We start from the raw sequence: 23931 nt of genomic DNA, 5'->3' as shown, positions 1-23931 counted from the left end.
GAGAGTAACAGTTTTGTGTACTATTGTCAGGACTTAATAATTAACTATTTTACTTGATTAGACTTTTGCTTTTTGTCTATTCAAGTTTTATTTTTATATTTTTTATATTTATTATTTTACTACTCTTTTTATCTTGGCATCTTAGAATACCATGGCCTGCAGGTTCAATTGATAAAATGGTTGATGTATTTGAGGCCTAACTACCTATTATTGTGGATAACAATTATAAATTATGGATAATGTCAAGGTTGAGGAAGTGTACAATGGTGAAGATGTCGAAAAAAACGTGTTTGACCTCATTCTAAACACTTTTCGATATTATGTTTGGTTGATGACATGAGAATCAAGTCTTTATTATTATTTAAAAATACAACATTGGAACAACTGCAACTTGGTTCAAGAATGTTATCCCTGCAAACAATTTAGAGCAATTGACAATTCTGGTTCCTCAAAAAACATCAATTGCCAAATTACTACACAACTTTCTTCCAAGAACACAACTGACAAAAAAGGTGGTCTTTTCCCTACTGTAATGGCTTCAGATGGTGCTCAAACAAAGATGCCATCTCAATCTGAAACATTAGCACAAACAGTATAAGTTCAAATGCTCAATGAACAACAATTCTAAGAAAATCGAACTTTGAACATTATTTTTTTGGACAACTGTGGTGTCGAGCACCTCAATTACCTACCTTGCACCTTCTACCTCCCAACAACACTCGGTAATTATGCCTCACAAAGGATTTAGGTAGATTGGAAGAAATCACTTAGGAGTCGTTTGGTAGCTGGTTAGAGTTATGCAGATGTTAGTAATAGATGAATCAGTTATGAGAGAATCTATGTATTATATTTTATGCAGGGTTGAGTTATTTCACCTTCTATCCTGCATAAATTCACTCATAACTTATACATGTATTAATTATGTGAGTTTCTAAATGCAAACCAAACACTGAATTAATTTTATACATGAATAACTTACCTCCAGCTACCAAACGTGATTTAATACCTGCATAACTCAACTCCAAACCAACTACCAAATGACTAAGTTGTCCGGATTCTCCAAAAATGTTGTCACACCCATGTCGATTCTCCAAAAATGCACTACTTTTAAAGGATCCGACATTCACCCGATGACATTTATTAAGAGTCTTGAGCAACATACGCAAACGACCCCTTAGTATTGGTATCTCTGCTAGCATTTGAGGGTTAATATTCCGTGTTTTTTACCCAACATCATTGATCACTAGGATACACCGTAAGCAACTATTTGAACTTGGGAAATTTCAAACTGCACTTACCAAACTATTATATTAAGTTAACACCTTCACAAACTAAATCAATTTGAAAATCTGCCTGACACTAAAAGTTGAAATTCTGCATGGAACAGAAGATATTAAAAGAATTCTTAACTAGATATTTCACCTAGTTTCCTGTTAAACTGGCATTGGGTTTGTCTTTGAAAGCACCATATAACAAGGCAGGCAAGTTCAGCAAAATTAGACAAGATTGATAACTTGTTAATGACAATATGTAATGTCACACAATTACAAACAACTTACGGCTGTCAATGCTGCTTCAGCACCTTTATTCCCAGCCTTCCCACCAGCACGGTTGAAAGCCTGCAATATTATAGGATTTTTATCATATGATATACTATCACAAACAATAAAGACGCTGCCCTCGACAGCACAAGAGGCAGATAGAGAGGATAATACAGGGAGGGGAGACTTAGAGGGGGTTATGATCAGCATTCCAACAAGCCAAGAGGAATGTTTAGATATATATAGATCCAAAAGGCGGTTTATTATAGTGATCCACAGAATTAACAGTTAAGCAGTACTTATGTTTGTTCAACTTCTTTTTCTCCCAAAACATTTAGGCTACTTGGATAAACAAGGTGCATAATAGATGAAAGATATGTCAACTGCTGCTCAGAAATCAAATAAGATTTTTCTTGTCTACTGTTATGCTTAAGCTGGGCAAATTGGAAATTATGATATCCTACCGATGGTAAAAACCGTAAAAGTACCACATATAGAGGGTAAAATGAAAGATGGTTGCCGAACATAATTAAGTCATGTCCCAAGTAGTTTTCTAGATCTATTGGTCCATAGGTGTGACAATCAACAACAACATACCCAGTGTAATCCCACAAGTGGGGTCTGGGGAGGGTAGAGTGCACACAGACTTTACTCCTCCTAACCTTGGGAGGTGGAGAGGTTGTTTCTGATAGATCCTCCACTCAAGGAATAACATATCAAAGCAAACCCAAAAAGAAATAACAGAAGTGAAGAAATCATGACAAAATCCTATATAAAACATGAAAAAAACATTCTGAAAAAAATGAACAGTGTACAACAAAATAGTGTGATAATCGAAATACAAGAGACAACAAATAATAACCGGAATTGAAGGACAAGAAACTACATGAGAAATACTACGACTACTAGTATAGAAGGATAAGCGAGACCACAGATAGGTGTGACAATAAAATGATTAAAGGTGAAGCTCCAAGTTTTGGTATTTTACTTTAAAGCTATATTATTATTATTTTGATAAAACAAACAAACAACAACATACCCAGTGAAATCCCACAAGTGGGTCTGGGGAGGGTAGGATTTACGCAGACCTTACCACTACCTCATGGAGATAGTGAGGATGTTTCCAAAAGACCCTCGGCTCAAAAGTCACAGTCCCAAGTAACAGAGAAAAAATAATAATATATATAGCATAAAGGCACAAAAAATGAATAACAAGAATAATAACGATAGCAAAATAATGTGATAATCAAAGGCAATGACACGAACAATAACGATAGCGATGCAAATTTTACAGAACAAGAACAATAGCAAGAACAATAACGATAGCAAAGTTTTTCGGTCTATCCCTACCCCTCCGCATGACCCCCAAATCCAACCGCTCGCACCTCCTAACTAGGGCATCGACACCCCTCCTCTGCACATGCCCAAACCATTTCAGTCTCACTTCTCTCATCTTGTCTGCCACAGATGCCACTCCCACCTTCTCCCGAATAACCTCGTTCCTGATCTTATGACTCCTTGTGTGTCCACACACCCATCTCAGCATCCTTATCTCCGCCACATGCATCTTCTAAACATGAGAGTTCTTTACTGGCCAATACTCCACTCCATATAACAACGCTGGTCTAACCACCTTTTTGTAGAACTTACCTTTAAGTTTATGTGGTACTTTCTTATCACACATTAGTATGTTTTGTTGGGAAACATTAGTAAAAGCTCATATCTCTTGTAGTTATGTCCAAGATTTAACTTGTCTAATTCAAGTTTGAAATAAAGATAGATTACTGCAAAATCACTATAACAATTAGTGGCTACTATACATATAATCCTTCTAATATGCTTGTGAAAAAAGGAACTGATCAAAATTACCTGTTCCAAGGTATCACATGTCAGGACACCAAATATGCAAGGAGTACCTGCAACTCATTACATTAGGGAGATTTTAATTTTCATCAACTTATGCGAAAATAAGCTGAAAAGAGTCAAAGACAGCAGCTAATAATGATTATAGAATAGCTTATAAATTTGAAGTAGCTGTAGTTATTGGAGGATTTGATATTGCATTTTACTCCTTAACAAAAGGCCAATCTTCTTATTATCAACAAAGTGGGACAAACAGATGCATCTCATTTTTCTTGTGCTGCAGTGTATTAGAGAAGAAGGAAAAACATTTAGTGTGACAGGAGTGAACCAATTGGAACACGGTTATACTCCAAGATGAGTCGACCATTTAAGTTCTTGTCTTTAATTTTCATGCGAAAAATGAGACCCCTGTGCTTTTGACATATGAGAACTTGCTAGCACAGTAAGTCAAAATAGATACACTGTATTAGAGGTCAAGTTGAAAGTTTTCAGAAAACTCCCTAGTGTTATAAAATTACTTAAACATTACATCTCACACCATGAAACACTAACCATTTTGTGATGTTAAGTTGCTTGACGCCTTTAATAATACAAACACACAGAACTTCCAAGAATCATGTGGTTCTCTTTTCTCAATAAGTACATTAAATAATGTGGTATTTAGTTTGACAATTACATTCATACATACTTTCCTAGATTTTTAAGAGGTCACACGCTCCAATAGTTAACGACATACTTTTCTCTTGCCACTATGAAATACTAAATTCCTTTTTCATACTAAGCAATACATAAAATGAAGAAAAAATGGCACCCATTCATAGATCCAAATTTTAAAACCAGCGAAAGAAAAGTAAGCTGTGACTCACGGTTTGACACACGACATTAAAATAAATACCCATGAATTTACAAACTCTTATACAGACACCAAAAGTCATATTACATTGGAAACACAAAGAAGTCTGATAACTCCCTTATAAGAAGAGGATAAGGGTCTCAATTTTATAATGGAACAATCCATTTGTGAAAAAAAATAGAGTTCCTTATCCTCTTCCAGCCATTCAGGAAAAGGTCATTTTGTCGCATCTCATGAAAAAATTTGGGTAGAACTAGGAAACATGTACTAAAATGATTAGACGGACAAGTTATTCCAAATTGTCTCAAAAAGAGAACCATGTTTCTCAGATATGGGTCTGGGCACCAGACACGAGTGCAGATCTAGAAGCTCGTCATCACCTAAATCTTAGGACTTAGGATATGGATAGGCGTATGGGTACGGTTGTTAAGACAAACCACTAAATGTATGTTACGACTTATATAAGTGTAAATTTCGACAACTAATTGAAGTTATTAAATTAAAGCTAGTACAATAAATGTTGTTTTGTAAATACTTAATATTTTATATACATATTATCTTGTATGCTAGCAAAGTGTTCTAGTACTTAATGAGAATATATGGATGACATAAACCCATCAAAACAAATGTGTCATAGATTCAGTCAAAGCACCCAAGTTGGATTGACCCAATCTAATGTGGTCCTGCACCCACATCCAAATTGTATCGGTTCAACACGGGTGCAGTAAGAATTTTGAAGGATCTGAGTAACATAGTGCGAGTCACCTTGGAGTGAAGGAGCTGCGAACAATAAGGGTACCACAGGAAGCGCTAATAATGCTGAAGAATTTCAAAAATATTATTAGAAAATACTGCAAGACTGACAATGCAGCAAATAGGTCACTTACCTGAATTTAAACCTGCTGAAAGTACTCCAGATGTAGCAGCATTAACCACGGCATCATAATGGGAGGTATCACCTCTAATCTACTGACCGCAAAACACACAGAAAAAGAGAAAATTAAAAGATAATAATCCACATACAGCAAGCAGCAACAAAATTAACCTCCACATAACTGTGGAAAATATTATTCATGTCAGGATTTAGATAAGAGACAGAAATCAGAAAGATGGATCTTTTAAGTTGTAGCAATAACTACTGACATAGCAGGTATTTCTCTGTTGGTCTTAGCTCTGATATTCTGATCTTAGCTTTATATTGCCTTCTTTTTCAATTAGAATGCCTAAGCCTTTTGACTAGAAAGATTATAATTTATATGTCCCAAAATAAAATATTAGAAAACACTAGCCAAGACGCATCATATCATTCAAATAGAGCAGATTCTGATAGATTTTTTCCTTCCAACATCATTACAACCCAAAAACTGTAAAAGAGTATCAATTGATGAATCCAAGTAACATAAACTTTAATAAGGAATTTAAACCCAATAACTTCCTTCTATTAATCATATTTCCTATCTATCAGATGTATTTCTAACTTTTTTGGGACTGAGGCGTCGTAGTTGTTGTATCAAATGTCTATAATCTGTCATCCTTGATAGAGTAGTGTTACATTTTCCATTATTTTTTTCATTGATGGAGGAATGGTTATAACAAAGTGTGATCTTCTCATCAGGAAGAAGGGACACAGCAACTGCTGATCTCATCAATTCTAAGTTGATACGATCTTCTCATCAGGAACAAAGGACACATTGACAGCTGTTCTCATCAATCCTAAGTTGGTATACCTCTGTAACCCATTTAAACCAGGCTCATTATGAAAATTAATAGTCCTGTAAGACATAAGCTAGAGCTGGAAAAACAAAAGAAAACTATCCACAACACTCATATTTCCGAAGTCATATAACCAAAAGGACCATCAAAAGAAACAGTTGAAGGAAGCAAGAACAGAAGAAGAAGGTATATAAAACAATGTGACGTTCAGAAGGAAGCTCACCACAGCACCAATACACAATATTGATTGATATTTGCTTGACTTGGCAAGTTGCTGTGCGACAACACCGATTTCGAAACTACCAGAAACCCACACAACCTGCACACAACTCATTATGAGGTAAAGACAAATGATGCCTTAGAATGGAAGAGACTACTAATCATGCCTAAACTCTGCCTCAAATCTATGATACAACATATTCTAAAACAAAAAATACCATTATATTGTTAAGGTCTCGGCGTCCCCGACCTTGGGGCCTAGTCGCTGGCTTGATGGACGCTATCATTTCATCAGTCTATGGTACTAAAGACCTTACCGGTCGGCCTTGTTTCGTAGTGAATTTATGGATTTGTTGATTTTGTGGTGTTCATGCTTGACATTGGCACAACATGGAAAAGTTTTACACGATAAAGATCGGATCTTAAGTATTATTTACTACAAAAAGTTCATGGAGCCACACAAGTCAACTTTCTTTATTTGAGGGGATGTATGTGCAAATGCACCAATGTTAATGGTATATTCAAGTGATCAGTGTTTTTCTTTCCCCTTCACTTTGGATTTGACCTAGTTTTAAATGTTGATTTAACATAATAATCTTCAACGTTAGCTCAACCAATGACTTTCTTCCTTTCAAACTCACTCCCTATATATTCAAATTGACGGAAAAGATAATCGGAAGGTTTTATAAAGAGTGATGGACCAGAAATAACAGAGAAGAAAGACCAAAATACATTGATATATAATTCATGAATAAACTATTATCTAACAGTGCCTCGGTCCAAATGGTATAATCATATAATTTTTTGAGACAGTAGCAAGAATAAATGAGGGAGATAAAATGTCAAATACATACATCAATGTCTTCTTCTCTAACTGAGTAGCTCTTGAAAGTGTTCAAAGCTCCCTCCAAAAGCTTCTTGGTGATCAGATCATTAAAACGTGCCACCACCTTTAGAACCACAAAGAACAATCGATTTTCAATAATTGAAATATTGAAGCTATAACAAAGTCAACAGCAATATGACATTAAGTAAAACCAAATACACAACAGAGAAACAGAATAAGTTCATTAACTTGTTACAATCATGCAGAGAGAAAAACTCCAAATGTTTGAGACAAAATGGCCAACATCTTGAAATCCGTTCTAGAGAATAAAATGGATGGCTAATTATAGCTACGTTGACTATACCTTTACATATGATATAATTGATTCTCGCTGTTCAAAATCCTTGTATTAATAAAATACTCCTTGAGACCCAATTTGTCGGGCAGTGTTGATGGGACACGGAGTTTAAGGGAAGAAAAGGAAGACCTTTGATGCATAAGCTAAATAAATATAAAAATGTCAAAATATCCTAACTAACAAAGTACTTCCTCTGTTTCATTTTATGTAAACTGTTTTACTGGTCAGGGAGTTTAAGAAGAAAAAAAGACATTTAGAGGTCTTGAAACATTCCATGAAATTTTTGTGGCAATAAAATCATGATATCAAGGATAAAAGCCAGAAAGTTAGAAATAGGTCATTCTCTTTTAAACATACGAAAAAGGAAAGAATGTCACGTAAAATGGAACACATGGAGGACTTATTTTACATCCAATTCATTCTTCATTTTTTTTAATCCTTTCTTTTGTATTCTAACAATTTCATTTTCCATCCATTTTTCAATGGCCGCAACATCCCTCTATTTTGTTCTCAAAAAAGCTGAATTTTATGTTTGCATTGAGTCATGACAATGGTAGAATAAGAATGGAAGAATTAAATAGTTTCTAAACCCAGGAAAGCATCAAGATTTTCCGGATAGTCAAAGAAGAAATAGTGGGGTAAACAGATACAACAACAACAACATACCCAATGTAATCCCACAAGTGAGTCTGGGGAGGATAGAGTGTATGCAAACCTTTATCCCTACCTCGTAAAGATAGAGAGGTTGTTCCCAATAGACCCTCAACTGAAATGAAACATTTCCAAACAATTTGAAGTAGGATAAAAAGATACGAAGCGATTACTAAAATGTAACAGTAAACAAGCAATTATAGGGAGAGTAACCAAAGAAAATCAGATTCAACCATAGAACCAATATGTAATAAAAAGTGCAATCAGGTGCACTAAGCTCCCCCATGCGCAAGATCCGAAAAAGGGCCTCCCCGACGTATGTTGCAACTTCTCCAATAGCATGTTCTTACTTCGTCTTTCCCTTAATATCATCAAATTTGGTCCTTTTTTATCCCCAGTTGCTATTGCACGCAACCTTACCAATATGTAATACTCACTCCACTTCTACTTTCTTTTTTATTCCATTTAAAAAAAAATGTCATTTTCCTTTTCTTTTTGTTGCTAACTCTTTTAATTTAAATTCTCTACCTGACATATAAATGATACAAAAGTATTCTTTTTTGACTTTCTTAAAACTGCTTGCAAGTCAAAATCAAACAAACAAATTAAAAAAAAATGTAGTAATGGAAAACAAATAAAAGGGCAAAAAGAGAAACACACGTACAATAGCAAACCGATGTCCCTGGGCAGAAGTAAGGGAACCAGTCAACTCCCGAACAGCTGATGTTACAACAAAATCCCCACGCTCTTGTTCCTTGCACTGTTGTCTCTCAATTGCACATCCAAAACCTAGTCAATTCATCAAACAAATTCACAAATTTGAAAGAAAAAAAACCCAAATAAGGAAATAAATTATAAAAAAATAAAATTGGTACTAACCTTGAGATTGAGTAAAGGAGAGAGCAGCAGACTTTAATTTAGGAATGGTTAGGGATAAGAGGGAGCGATGAGTATGAGGCTGCAGCAAGTGTGAAGGATTTAGGAAATTTGATTGACGACGAACAACAAGACTGAATTCTACAAATGCAGCAGTTGCCATTTCTCTTCACTCTTTTGGAACTGTGATGTGATGTTTAAAAAGTACAGAATTTTCTTGAAAAGGAAGAAAAAGGAAAGGGATGGAAAAGTTTAGACAAAGGGGAAAAGGAAAATGCTCACATTGGAATTACTTCCTTTATTCGGATTTACTTGTGAAATTTTGATTTTGGCACATTTGAAAAATAATGATTAGTATGGTAAATCTATTATTTTACTTTTATTAGAAAATATTTGACAAGTAAAAAATATAAGAAGAAAATATTAAAAATGGTTATTCGTTAAAATTAAGCTTATTTATGTCATTATTTAATAGAAGATATATAATGGATGACATAAATGAATCATTTATAATAGTTTGATGGAATATATTTGAGACTTTTCTCGAAGAATAATAATCTCAGAATAAAATATAAGATTATTTTATGTTATATATATATATAGTTTGACTCACCAAGAACTTATTTATTTTCATTAAAATTAAGACGTCTGAATTTAGTCGCACTTCTGAATCATTAAAATGTTATTTCTAGATATGAACATTAAATAATTAAGATGGTATTTTTTTCAATATCTAAATATGCTTAATTTATTTATTTGTAAATATAATAAATATATAATTTAGATTAAACAAAGTAAATAAATATTTTAACAAATATAAATTTAATAAAATATAATATTATTATTTATGTTTGCAAGTGATGTTGAAGATGTTTTGCAGTGATGATGGTGGTAATGGTTAGTGTTAGAGGCTAGTGATGATAGTTGTGATTTGGTGTTGTAGTAATTGAAGTGATGATGACGATTTGAAGAGAAATGATAGAGAAGTTGTACTTTTTGATTTGGAGATGAAAGTCTTCACTTGTTTGAAAATTTGAATTTATAATTTTGTGGTACAATTTGGAATGTATCATGAGCCATGATTCATTACCCCTCCAACTCACAAAAGCAACTATAAATGTTATAGAGTGAAATTTATTGCACTTCTTGTAGCTAACTTCATACGTTATGAGAAGAAATTTTCTCTATTAATGCTTCCACAAGTACTGTTTTTTGTAATTTTGGATGGGATAAATAAAAATGAATATTACATGGATTGAAATATTATGCGTGATTATTTTGTCCTATCAATATATATATATAAAGGAGAATTACAGAGGAGGTGATGTGACACGCTTTTATTTATATTTATCTTTTTTTTTATTTTTTGACTGTTTTTTCTATTTTTTTCTCAGTCATTTTATTTAAAAGTATCTTGATAACTCACACTTCTATATCTTCATAACTTTATCTCTTAATTATTATAATTAATAATACCAATTACTATCAAACCTTTCAAGTTCATAACCCCAATTTCTTAATTTTTCATTAAAAAATTTCTATGGTCTCCATTCCTATTCATCATTTTTCTCATTGTTTTGACAGTTTTTATTTATTAATCTAGCTACTAACTAAATGAATTAATAAAAGAAAATCATAATCATGATTTTAAAAAAAATAGCAGCCACGTATAGCAGTAAACATGGATGATCTTTAAGATGCAATAAAGCCATTCAGCCCACGCAGAAACAATAACCTTCTTTCTTAATTATATTAAATTAAATGGGCTTTACTTATTTTTCTGACATTATTATTATTATTATTATAATAATAATAATAATAATAAAAGTGATGCCAAGAAATATTAACTATCTTTTTAACAGTTTTCTCTACATTTTTCATAATGGTTTACTATCTAATTGAATTTAAAAAGGCTTCATACATTAACTATTATTCAATTGCAAGAGTTAACCCACGTAACCTTGCAATAAATCTCAATTAAGCCTTTGATTAATTAAGCCCACGTAGCATCCTCTCATTTACGTTTTTCATGGATACTTAATTACCAACTACCAAGAATTATAATTATAGTGTCCAATTTATTCCTCTCCTAACTGATATCCTAATTTTGCATATATATATATATATATGGGTTATGTTACTCTTCCTGTTATGCCCTTGTGCATATTTTATTGTGCACTAAAATTGTATTTAGTAACAAAAATATCATGTATGATCTTACTTCTTCTTAAGCTTCTCATTCACTAAATTAGTATATAAATTTTAAGCAAGAACATAATATTTTTATATTTTTTATAATTTTCATTCGGAATGCATTATTTTTTGTATTTTATTGTTTCTTGCAGGATAAAGAGAAGATCAAATGATGCATCTATAGAAAGAAGATTAATCTGGGTGTGAGTAAGCTTTACTTGATCAGAATTGAAAGTAAGATGCGTATTGTTTTACACAGTGGCGGACCAGCATGTGAACCCCCTTCGGCGAAAAATTATACTATTTATATATGGTTAAAATATTTTTTTATGCATAAATAGTAGATGTTGAACCCCCTTCGGCTAATTCGTGTGTCTACTTTTTCAGATTTTGAACACCCTTATTAAAAATCCTAGTTCCGCCATTGATTTTACATACTTGATGTCTTCTTAATTGTTATGCATATATTTTGTGTATTGATATATTCTTGCGTACGTATACAATTCAATAAAATTTTGATTTTTGTTTTCTTCATTAGTATATTTTATCATTTTCTGTGAATTTAAGCAAGAAATTTATTTGTTGCTTTATGTCTTTTAATTATTTGAATTGTTGTAGTATATTGAATTAATTTAATCCACTTTACAAGTTATTATTATTACTATTTTTATATAGATGCATCTAGGTGGTGTTGCATAAAAAATCCTTAGCCCTTCGATATATTAATTCTAATATGGTTCAACAACTAATCTGATTGATTTAGGATCAAAACTAAATATATATTATTATTTTTACAGATGTTGGTTTCTTATTTTGGTTTAGGGGTAATTAGTAATCTATGTAATTTTAATATTAAGCGCCACTAATGACATTTTAATCAGTAGTAGAAAATTAATCTATTATTGATTCGGACATTATGATAAGATTTTTCTGGTAAAACATTAGAACGTGCGAATAGTGGAATAGAAATCCAGACCAATCGATCTCCATTAGAACACGAGAATGTTAATATAGGAATTCAGTCTGGACAATCGGACTAGAATCGGCTACCATATTGACACATACTATAAATAGAAGTAAAATAAGATTCAAATAGTACTCCCTAAAATGAAAAGAAAGAACATGTTTTTTAAAATAAAAGAAAAAAGTCACAAATATTATTTAGACGCGATTTGTAAAACTTCACCATGTAATTGTTTTCTGTTTCTTTAAAAGTGTTTGAGTTTCTAAATTGATGTTTTATTATTTATTGTATATATCACTTAATTTATAGACAGATTTCGTTTTTTTTGTTTATGGTATTTTGAAGATTTTATCTCTTTTATTTTGATTATATTTAAAAATGCTTTCATGAATTTGTTATATTTGATCATGCCTTTAAAGTCAAGAATGACATTTATCTTTTTTCTCTAAAAAATTTTAACTTTTCTTTTCTATTTATGTGTCATATTAAAAAACCTAAAAACTATTTCTCAATTTCACTCTTAATTATCCATCTCTTTTTCAATTTAGAAAATCTAAAAGGTATTGCCACATTGTATTATTTCATCGCCATTATTTTTGCATGCTAGAAGGTTTTTAGTTTTAATTTATCTTTTATTTTAGTGCTCCTGAAAACATTTTATATAAAAGTTAAATAAATTTTATTTGATAACATACATTTTATTGTATGTTACATAAAAATATAGGCTTTAAATAAATGGGCTAATAAAGTAGCACTAAAGGGATGTAGGCAATTTTCTTTCAAGAAAAAAAAGGATAGTATCTAAATTTAATTGGAAACTAATAATCATTTCATAATCACTAATAAGCTAACAAATTCAGTTATGGTAATATTTAAGTTTTCTTTCCCTCCTTTTTTGCCATTATTTTCCTCATTTTTTAAATTTAATACAATGAAACTTAATTTTAAAATAAATGTCTCAATTGAACAATATGTCATATGCTTTAATAAAGTCCAACAAACGATTATTTTCATGGAAAGATGTTTGATTCATAAAGTATTTTTTTTACAAAAATTATAACATTAATTTATTCATATTTTATATTTTTTCTTTATGATCGCGCGTAGCGCGTACAAGTACACTAGTATTTTATATGAGATATTAATCTGACTATTTTAGGATAATGATAGCATAACATAAAGGAAAATTATACAAAATAACTATTGTGTCAAACTTTCTTATCCAAAATAACTCAATAATCACTTATTACACAATATAGTCATTCGGCCACTTTTCCTATCCATCAAAGTATAATTTTCTTTCCTTTCTTCTTCCTCCTTCCATTAAAGCTCTCTTCCTTCCTTCTTCTTTGTCGGGTTTTCAGTCAAGGATTCCGTCGATGCTCCGATCAACAACTTTTGCTGGATTTCTTTGCTCGTCTTCATTCATGTACGTTTCAGTTGTTGTATCTATTTCTGGAAATTCATTTTAAATTGGAACAGGTAGATTTTTAGAGTATTACCAAAACAAAACTAAGAGGGAATGGCAAATGTTAATTGAATTTATTAGATTTATATATAGTTGTTCTGACAAATTAATGATCAAAATTTATTCTTTATGATACAAACAACTTATATTTCAAAGCTGATCTTATTCGAAATAAATTTGTGTGCTGAATTATTGAATTTTTTTTTGAAAAAATAATAATTAGACACACATGAATGAATTATTTGACAATTTTACATGCACTCCAGTCTTCAGTCATATATGGCTAAAATTCTTCCTTGATTTCAATAACGTAAATCAAAATATCTCGAGTTTGTTCTTGTCAAGGCTATTACTGTCGTCAAAAATATCTGAAGTTAGCCTTGATAAGTCAGTTAAAAGTATAGTGAAATATATCTGAAATTTGACTTTATCAAGTCCACAACTTCAGTAGAGAACGTTTCTAAATTGATCTTTACAAGTCATACCAAACTTAGGCAAATATGTGTGATATTTGGCCTTAATAAGGTCATGCTTCAGATAAAAATATCAAGGTCATGCTTCGATGACATATTGAGCTTTTCCCCCTTTTTTATGCCATAAACACAATTCTTCTTATACATAGATACAATTGGTTGTATCAATTGAAGAAGAAGAGAAGATTCAAACATTGAACAAAAAATCAATAACCCAAAATGATATTTTTTGATATATCGATGTTAATTCAATAAAAAAAAAACACATCAATAATCAACAATCACCCAAAAAATATTGAAGACCAAGAATTATAGGCGCAAATAAAAATAATTCAAGTAAAACATTAATGGAGTTTCGCATTAATATAAGAAACAGAAAGGGTGAAGAAGAAAAGATTCACACAATAAATAGTAAAGAGAGAGATGGTGTGAGAAGGTAAAATGAGAGGAGAGAAGCAAACGAGAGAGGGAGAGGGAGAGGAAGGAGAGTGGTGAGCGGAGAGAAAGAGAGGAGAGATTTGCTATAAGATCCTAAGTAAAATTAATGTAAAATCATGTTATATATATATATATATATATATATTGTCTTGAAAAATAAAGAGAGATTAGTTAAATGATGGTCTCAAAAGCAGATATTTATACACTTTGGCCCAGTTATAAATGCATGTATCCATCGTGGTCGGGCTTCAAATTCTTTGGGTAGATTTGGGTGCAATGTTTTGGACACAGAGGGTTGAAGCAGGAGAGAACTAGAGTTGTATAATTCTCAACTATTTCTATATATATAAGCTTTTTGTTAATCCTGTACTGTTTCATTTTTACATCCAAGGATCTCTGGTGAAGAATACACAACAAAAACACAGCTTTCTTGCAAGGTTCATTTGATTTAGTAAAAAACACAAAATAGATATGAACTTATAAACTCAAAAAGGCCAAATCAACCATAGTACCAGCTTGCCATCATCATGCGAACACGACATTATCCTCTCATCCACGCCAATTTCAAGAAAGTAGGAAGTTATCATGTGGTTATAATAGCCATTGATTTGCCTCGACCCATGGAGAATCCCTTAGTGCCATCCGGCATACGAGGTACAGAAGATTGCTTGGCTGCTGCTGACTGCTCAAAATTATGCTGCCCTAGACCAACACGATTGATATTTGAGGGGGCATTTCCCACATTGCTTCCACGATTTAAGTTTGATATAGGAGCTCCTAAGTGAACTCCACGATTATTTTGATGGAACTGGGGACGTCCACGTCTCCGACCCTGTCCCTTACCCCGACCACGACCACGAACATGATCACGCTTCTGCCCATCACTGCCATGCTCCTCCTGTAGATGTCAAATGCAAATGAGGACACCGACTACAGTATAAATCTTGTTTAAAACCAGTCTCTGCAGGATTATGTTGTGCAGTAACTAAATACCAACTGTATATGTCACCACGTTCCAGGAATAAAAGGAAATTCACTTACTGCAAGCTCATTGGATTTAGCATCAATATGGTGGCGTGACTCTTCATTAAGCTTCTCGTTGACCTCTAATGTAAAACCATCATCCCCCTTGAAATTGTGTTCACTTTCATGACCAGCTTTTTTCCCTTGAGCTTGACCAGATTTTTCCTGTGAGTTTAACCAAAATCCTTACATACATGATAGTATTAAAAAATGAGAATCAAATACATCCAGTAACATTTATTTATGGAGAAAAGGCTTAATTTGAACTTATCTCACAACTGGAACAATAGTCAAGAAACTATTTCTTTTAATAAGTGAAAAAATTGGGTAAGATCCACTGGATCTGGTAACAGGTAAAGCCCAAAAGCTATTCCTATTTTCTACTACTGCCAAGGGAGACTCCGGTATCCAACCATCTCCCTTTCACCAAGGTATCACAGCAAGAAATTCTTCAGCAATGACAGCTTCTGAATGGAAAAGCAAGGGATGGATTGGAAACAATGAATTAACATAATAAGATTTGACTTAAAAATTCAATGTTTCCTTGTCGATCTATTTCCTTTCCATTCAATGCCTCAGAACAATTAATCCCTTGAAGTAATTTAAATGCATAATTGACAAATGAATCTCAGTGACTGGATCAGAAGCACTCAGAACAAACTTGGACTACAAATATGTAGTCTTGAATATCTAAATGATGTCAGTAACATTAATCATCAGTTCTGAATGCTCATTCTTCTTTCACTAAATGATAAACAGAATAATATGCTCCTTTAATGATGTAAGAAAAGGTAAAGACTGTTCAAGACTCACTGTGCTTCTAAGAAGTGACCGGACTTTCAGAGCATTTCTCCAGTTGTCATCATTTAATTCTACAACCTGTAACATAAAATCACAAAAGAAAACAAAGGATGCAAGAGACGGAGATATTGAAAGTGTTACTAGAAACAACATTATATTAACTTACCGCCCTCTCGGCCAATTCGACGGTTTCGTATTCCACAAATGTGTGTAACTGCATTCAGATATTCAATTCAGATTCTAGAAGGAATACCTTTTACCAAGTACAAATATAGACCCTTTGTTATTTTATATGCAAGACTACAAAACTTTGTAGCAGAACCAATTTATTCCAGTCATTGATCTTTGTATGATACTAGCATTGGTAGTAAAGTTAAGCTTTATTTCCCAGAAACAGAATATAAACAACTCGAACATGAGATTAACCATTTCTTAAGTGAATTCTGGCTGTAGTTGGGTGAAGGCATAAGTTCAAGATTTCACAGGCATGCATAAACTACTATATCGCACTATCAGCAAGTAAATCACACCATCTGATGCCTACCTTGTTGCTGTGAAGCATACTGTCTGACTTTGTTGTTCTAGATCCTGAAGATGCCCCACCATTGGAAGACTGAGGTAAGCAAGTGCGTATCATTTTAACGCTGATGCAGTAAGCAAGAGTTTTAGAAAGGCTGATGATATTTTATGTTGAGCACATCTGCTGAACATATAGAACATAAAAATTATTCTACCTTCCAACTGCTGAGAAAATCTTCATGAGATTCTGATGGCAGTGATCCTCGGGCAAATTTTCAGCAATCACTATTCGAGACTAAAAATGATACAGAAACCAGAACAACAAAATACTGATAAAAATCTGATATCAACTACTAGGTGGAAATAAATGTTCCATTGAACTTTCTTTGTTGTAAATCAGCACAGCTAGAAACAAAACAAGACCTACTTGCAACTCTTCCAAGTCGGTTTCGGTCAAAGGAATTTTGCGTTTAACCTTCATTCCATCTTCACTAACTACCTAGGAGAACAAAAAACAAATAAAGAAATACATTCAAATGAGTAAATTAACGAAGAGCATATGTGTCAGATAGAAATAATTGCTGAAACTTACATGGTGGAAGCATGTGATTTGCAAAAGAAAAATACTCCTACTTAACATAGGCAGAGAGATTTATTTTGGGTAGGAAAGGGAGGGAAGGTGAAAAAGGAAAAACTCACAAGCTTTGTAGAGATCCGCAGAACTTGAGCAAGCTGTGCATGACTACGTACAAGAGCTTTAATCTTCTTGAACAACGCAACCACAGATATTGGTACTATAGAAAAGAAAAGAAGTCCAGGTTGTCTTAAGAAAGATCTCATCAGAAACAAATACTTCAAATATCTATAACAACAAAAATTAGCAAGGAGAGACTTGAAGTACAAAGGCTAAGGACCCTCCCCCCCCTATCACACAAAGTCAAGCCTTAAGGACAACTTACCATATCCTTCCTGATCCTTGAGCATATGTTTGATTAAATGATCAGTTGTTGCCAAATTTAAATCACTGAAATAGAACTCGACCTGCAGACACCAGGAACACATCTGAATTAGTAGAATACAGAAAGAAATAGCACGACATTCCTCATGTGTCTTATACAAATTTCTCAAGCACTTAGAAACTTTTCTAAAATCTAGCAACGCTATTGGATCTTCAAAAGAGTTCTGTAAGTTAAGAATGTAAATTGCAGAATCAGCTGTTATCTACTTACCAGTGTTTTGGATGGCGAAAGACGACAAAGGTCTGCCGCGCCGCCTTTTTGAAATGTGGCGTCATTTAATACCAAAAAATTATAATATTTAATATATAAAAAATCAAAATCTCAAGAGCAATAACATATTAGCAAATATTTCAATTCAAAAACTAAAAATAGATAGTACATACCAAAAGTCTAGAACTTGTAAGAGAGAAAATAACAAAAGTCAAAACAATGAAAAAAACACAAAGGTAGATTAACTCTGAAGTCTGAAGAAGAAGAAGGAGGAAAAAGAAATAGAGGAAGAAGAAAAGAAGAAATACATATTGGTTGGACTTTGGCGTCGCCGAAAAACACTGGCTGATCGCCGGAGAAGTCTAGTCAAGTCGACTGGTTGAAGTCGCAGTCTAAGAGAGCAACTGTGCAAATTTGGAAAGAAAACCCTAAAATTAACTTTTAAAGAACCCTAAATTGATCGCCTTTTTTAAGAAAATATAAAAGACGGCGCCTTTCTTGCCTTTGTCGCCTCTCACCTTTGTCGCCATGGTGTTGCCTTTTGAAGATCGCCTCACCACAAAGCTAATAGGCGATGAAGGGTCACCTCGCCTCTCGCCATTGGTGATGAGGCGATCTCCTTTCACAACACTATTACTTACAGCTAGTGCTATAAGCTGAACGGATTTACGAAGATATAAGTCACCAATGCACACCTCTACTCAATCATACGTAAAATCCACACTATATAATATGCAACTTTGAACACACACCCAAATTTCAATCTACCATTTGCATAGAACAAAAACTCTAAAGAGACAATCGTAACATAAAAGATAATACAGGGCATCCAACGGTGTGACCTAGAGGTCAATGAAGTAGGATAAGAACCATGAGGTCTTGGGTTCAAATTCTACAGAGAAAAACATTATGTGATTTCTTCACATCTATTGCTGGTGTATCCGGTAGAATTAGTCAAAAGTGTGCAAAAGCTGGTCGGAAACACCATTATAAATTTGTTTTTAAAAAAACAGTAATAAGAAAGAACAACTAGCACTACTCCACTCCATTTGGGCGGTTACATTCCAATACTCAATAATTCATATTTTAGAACAAATCCAGAGTTCTCCAAAACTAGAGATCGAGAGTAATTAGAAAAGAATCAAAGTAAGAGATACATAAAAATTTCTGCTTACTTGATTAACAATCTTTTGAGTAGCTTCATCAGTTAACCCTCCATGTTTACTAACACTAGCATGATCTAAATCAGCTGCACTAGCAACAACCTCTTGTGCACCACCTCCATAAAACGGTGATGGATATTGAACCGGTAACTGAGGAGCATATACAAAATGGTTCCGAACCGGATGAAAACCAGCCTGATTCAAATCAGTCAGTGACGGTGAAGGAGAAATCGACGGCGACGACGATGACAAAGACGAAGTCGATGAGCTCCGTGGAACGAATGCCGGCGCCAACGCGTTTAGTCTGGTGGAAGAAGTCAGATCAAACGGTGAAGAAGAAGAAGAGTCGGTGTGATCAGACGGTGAAGAATCCGGGAGTAAATCAACGGCAATTACCGATTCTTCCATAGCCATAATAGATCAAAATCTTCTAGGGTTTAGAGGAGGAATTTTGTTCTATTTGTTCTTCATAGACAAAACAAAGGAAGAGTATTTCTGGGCTGAAGCAAGTAGACAAGTATTCAATGTTCTTTATGATTGTATTCTCAATTCATATATACAAACTATTTACATATTTATATAACATCATACTAGCAACAGGTAAAATAATAATGTACATTTATTTTCTTTAATCCAATTTCTTAGGAAAAAAATAATAATTTGAAATTTATTTTATTTTAAAAACTTTCTAAAATAATCAAATGAGAGGATAAGAATCTTGCAAAAAGATGATAATAACGCAAGATAGATATTAGGTTATATAAGTACATAATATCGATAAAGAAAGAAAATATCAAATTTATTAGTAATAAACATGAACTTTAATAGGATGACAAACATATCCGATACATATATATTTTAGATTGTACTTTCTTATAACAATTTGCCAAATTCATACAATTAATATCATCAAAATTATGACTCAACATAAAAGGTGCTATGTACATTGAATAATTTAGAAATTTAAGATGCAGTTATAATAAATTATTATAGATTTTTATCGGACATATTATTGCACGATAATATTTTATTCAGCACATACGATTGTAATTGTGTATATTGAAACAACGACTTCTCATTTAAATGTAGAGAAAAATAAAATCAACAAAGATAAATTAAAATAAAAAATAATCATTTCAAAAAGATTATAGAAGTGCATTTCAAAATTCATCTAGTGTAACAAAAAAGTTTTAACAAAATGTTATTAGTCATGATACCAAAGATTGTCATAGAAGGTCATTTCCATATGCTATTATAAAATTTTCAATATATACATATTAACTTGTTAGTAGAGGCTCCTCATCGACTTTAAGTTTAAATTATCCAAGTAAATTTTAAAAATGCATTGAAATAATACATATGTAGAGATGAAAAATTCAATTTAAGCAATAATTTTTCATCTTAATTGCGATATCATTCAAAAAACACAATAAACATATTGAAGTTAGTTAGTTTAGAAAGTGATTAGTGAAGAACAATAGAGAAAAACTTTCAAATTTAGGACAAATAATCTAAATAAGAAGCACAGGATTTTTTTATACATATTTTTATAATGAGCAACTTTAAGAATCATTTATTATACTATGATAAATGAAAAATTAATGTATTTTGACACTGTTTGTGAGGCAGTAGAAATAAAATTGTCAGCTTAGCTAATGAAAAATAATATCTTGTGAAAATTATTTTATGAACTGATCAAATCGAATTTGACAGATACAAATCACAATTAACGATTTCTTAAAAATGAATAAAAAAATTCATCTCCATCTTCTTCTTTCTATATTCTATATTCTACTGTATTATGACTTTATTGGTACAGACGATTGTGACAGATGGCCTGGTCATCCAAAGTGCTACAGTTTCAGATGTTATATAACTAACTTCTCGATTCAGTCAATATTGAGGCCAGCTGCGTCCTCCATCAATTTTGGAGTGTGACAATGAAGAATCTAGCAAAGTTACATATCACGATCATAGACTTTTTGTGTTCATGAAAAATGATTAGATCTAATATTAAAATAACAAATTTCATATGATTATCTTTTATATTTATGAAAAAAAGGAACTCTTACGGTAATTCAAGGTAAAAATTTAGACTTGAATCATCAAGGTAACAATTTTCAATCACCTCTTAGAATGAATATACTAAATTTTGATGTGATTTTAACTATGATACTAGTGATTTGAACACCTAAATTGAATAAAATTTGACCTAAATTCCTAGTAGATAATTTGGAGAACTGATTTAGCAAATATATAGTCAAAACAATACTTTAATAGTGAAATGGATTCATGAGGTTAAATGTAATTCGTCCATGTAATTTATTTTGAAATTTGACTAAGAATTGACTTTTTATATAGAATTATGAGTGAACAACCTAGCCTAATTTGATATGTTGTTCAATATTTTACATAAATTAAAGTTATTGGAGGTACATCGATCGGTTTGGTTCGATGTTAAATATTATTGGTTCGGTTTATTGATTTTTGTTTTTTAAATAGGTTAACATTGAAGGCTAAATGACAAATGTAGTAACCAATAAAATACTGATATTAATATTTAATATTTATGTAGGGATAAAGTAATAAATTAATACTATTTTAATGGATTATCGCCTTACGTAATAATCCAATATTAAAAAATTAATATCGAACCAATAACCCATAATTTTAATTATAAAATTATTAAAAACTCGTTAACCCAATAACCTAGTAATAATAACCCAATTACATTTTCTTGATTTGATTTATTGATCGGTGATTTTTTTATATACTTGGAGGTTACGTAAGTGAAGAATTGAATAGTGCTAGGTTGGGATCTCACTGACTTTGAGGTGAGTGAGGTTTGTAGATTGCTTGCTTTTTCAAAAGCATGATTGAAATTTGCATTACTTTTTTTAAATACTTAATATATTATGGGACAAGTGTGTGCTTTGTCATCTATACTATTTTGAACTACTAATTGTATATTATACTCTCTTATGATTATGATATAGTGTATTGGATCCTAAATATCTGTGAGACCCCATAAATTTAGATCTAATAAATGTCAAGGATTTATAAGGGCACATTGATTTTGATCTAGTGAATTACCTAGCATCCAAAAGGACCCATGCATCGCATTGATCAGTCTAGTGGTCCTGACCCGCGAGAAGAGGCGGATCCACATATTCCCGTGTGGGTGTACGTAACTTCAGAAAATTATGTATATATACGTATATATATAACTTGATATATATATATTTATCTGACTTTTTATCTCGTTTTTCTCTCTTAAAGCCGAGTGTCTTTCGGAAACAGCCGCCCTACCTTTCAAGGTGGGGGTTAGGTCTCCGTACACTCTAACCTCCCCAGACCCCACATTGTGGAATTATACTGGGTTTGTTGTTGTTGTTGTGTATATATATATATATATATATATATTATTTTATTTTTTATTAGCACCAAAAGACATTAAAACTATTTTGGTGCACTAGTTTAAGCGTTGCACACCTCTGAGGTGAGGGCACAGGTAGGGATGTACATGAACCGGGTTGGTTCAGATTTTTTATAAATCAAACCAAATCATTTGTGTCGGGTTATTAAATCTATAAACCAAACCAAACCAATAAAGTCGGGTTTTTCGATATTAATTTTTCTCGGTTTTTTCTGGTTTTTCGAATTTTTTCGGTTTTCTCGGGTTTTCATAGTATCTAATAAAAAACAAAGAGCGGTGCTTCTTAAAAAGAATTCTAGTACAAAATATCAACATATAAGATGGAGACAGAACACTGTTTGAAGTTTTAACTTTATAATATAACTTTATAAGATGGGTTTTTTTATATATTATTTAGATGGGTTTCTCAAGTCCAAAACTAAATGTAAGAAAGAAAAAACAATTATGAAAAATTTTAAAAATATATTTATAAATTACATTTTAATAAATATTTTTATGTATAACATAATTTAAGAGTAGTATATCTATAATCGGGTCGGTTTGGATTCGGTTTGACTTTTTTTAGTTAAAACCAAACCAACCCTATAATGGTCGGGTTTTTTTCCAAACACCAAACCAAGTCAAACCAAACCACTAGTCGGGTTTTTTTTTCGGTTTGGTTTGGTTTGTCGATTTGGTGCGGTTTATCGGTTTGCCCTGTACAGCCCTAGGCACAGGGTTCGAATCCCATTTATTACTGTTGGGTGGCTAGTTTCGATCTTGCAACCTTATGATGCAAAGTGAAGTTCAATTCCACCACTCCACAAAGCAAACTTTCTAGTAAAGTCATTTAATTCATATTTATACATCAGTTTTATATTTTTATGTTTAATAAATTATCATACTAATCGGCATTCAATGATATGCTTTAACTAACGTCTATTAGCCATTGATGGTGCACTCGTCTTGTTCAAATCCTGAGTTATCTTCTGCTCACAAGGGCCATGGTTGGATATTTGATATGATTTGACTAGTACTTGATTGATACTTGTCTTACTTGATGTTTCATTACTGAATCGAACCTATATTTTATTGTGGTTGTTTGCATGCATTATTTTGAAAAACTTTCTTAACATATTGCAGAGCAATCTGGTGATTAGTCTACTCTGCACTACTTAAAGCCTTTGTAATTTATTATCGATTTCTATCGTAGTGAAAGTTGTTGTGAAGAGATTCTTGCTAGTGAAGATTGCTTGCAATGATCGCAAAATCTAAAATACAAAAAATATTGCTGTATCTCCAACACTCCGAATAGGCGGAAGAGTGTATGTCCATCCCCAACTTT

The 23931-nt window shown here is 32.4% G+C and overlaps 2 protein-coding genes across 2 annotated transcripts; both read right to left on the bottom strand.

Annotated features, from left to right (window-relative positions):
* Positions 1–337: 337 nt before the first annotated feature.
* On the bottom strand, positions 338–9177 carry LOC129889001 (6,7-dimethyl-8-ribityllumazine synthase, chloroplastic). The gene is made up of 8 exons (XM_055964098.1): positions 8904–9177; positions 8689–8813; positions 7044–7139; positions 6194–6289; positions 5145–5223; positions 3411–3457; positions 1560–1619; positions 338–572 (listed from the first exon to the last, which is right to left on the bottom strand). Exons 1-8 carry the CDS (start codon positions 9061–9063, stop codon positions 525–527), a joined length of 711 nt encoding a protein of 236 aa, XP_055820073.1. The 5' UTR covers positions 9064–9177; the 3' UTR covers positions 338–524.
* A 5576-nt stretch (positions 9178–14753) lies between these two features.
* LOC129889000 (la-related protein 6B) lies at positions 14754–19722 on the bottom strand. Its single transcript, XM_055964097.1, has 10 exons — positions 19184–19722; positions 17739–17820; positions 17479–17573; positions 17207–17278; positions 16995–17074; positions 16805–16904; positions 16427–16474; positions 16273–16338; positions 15478–15624; positions 14754–15334 (listed from the first exon to the last, which is right to left on the bottom strand). Exons 1-10 carry the CDS (start codon positions 19583–19585, stop codon positions 15020–15022), a joined length of 1407 nt encoding a protein of 468 aa, XP_055820072.1. The 5' UTR covers positions 19586–19722; the 3' UTR covers positions 14754–15019.
* Between the last annotated feature and the right edge of the window lie 4209 nt (positions 19723–23931).

The sequence above is a fragment of the Solanum dulcamara genome, chromosome 5 (genome assembly GCF_947179165.1).
Source record: "Solanum dulcamara chromosome 5, daSolDulc1.2, whole genome shotgun sequence".
Taxonomy (NCBI): Eukaryota; Viridiplantae; Streptophyta; class Magnoliopsida; order Solanales; family Solanaceae; genus Solanum; species Solanum dulcamara.
Note: the sequence above shows the minus strand (reverse complement) of the source record. Positions and strands in the feature narration are given on the sequence as shown.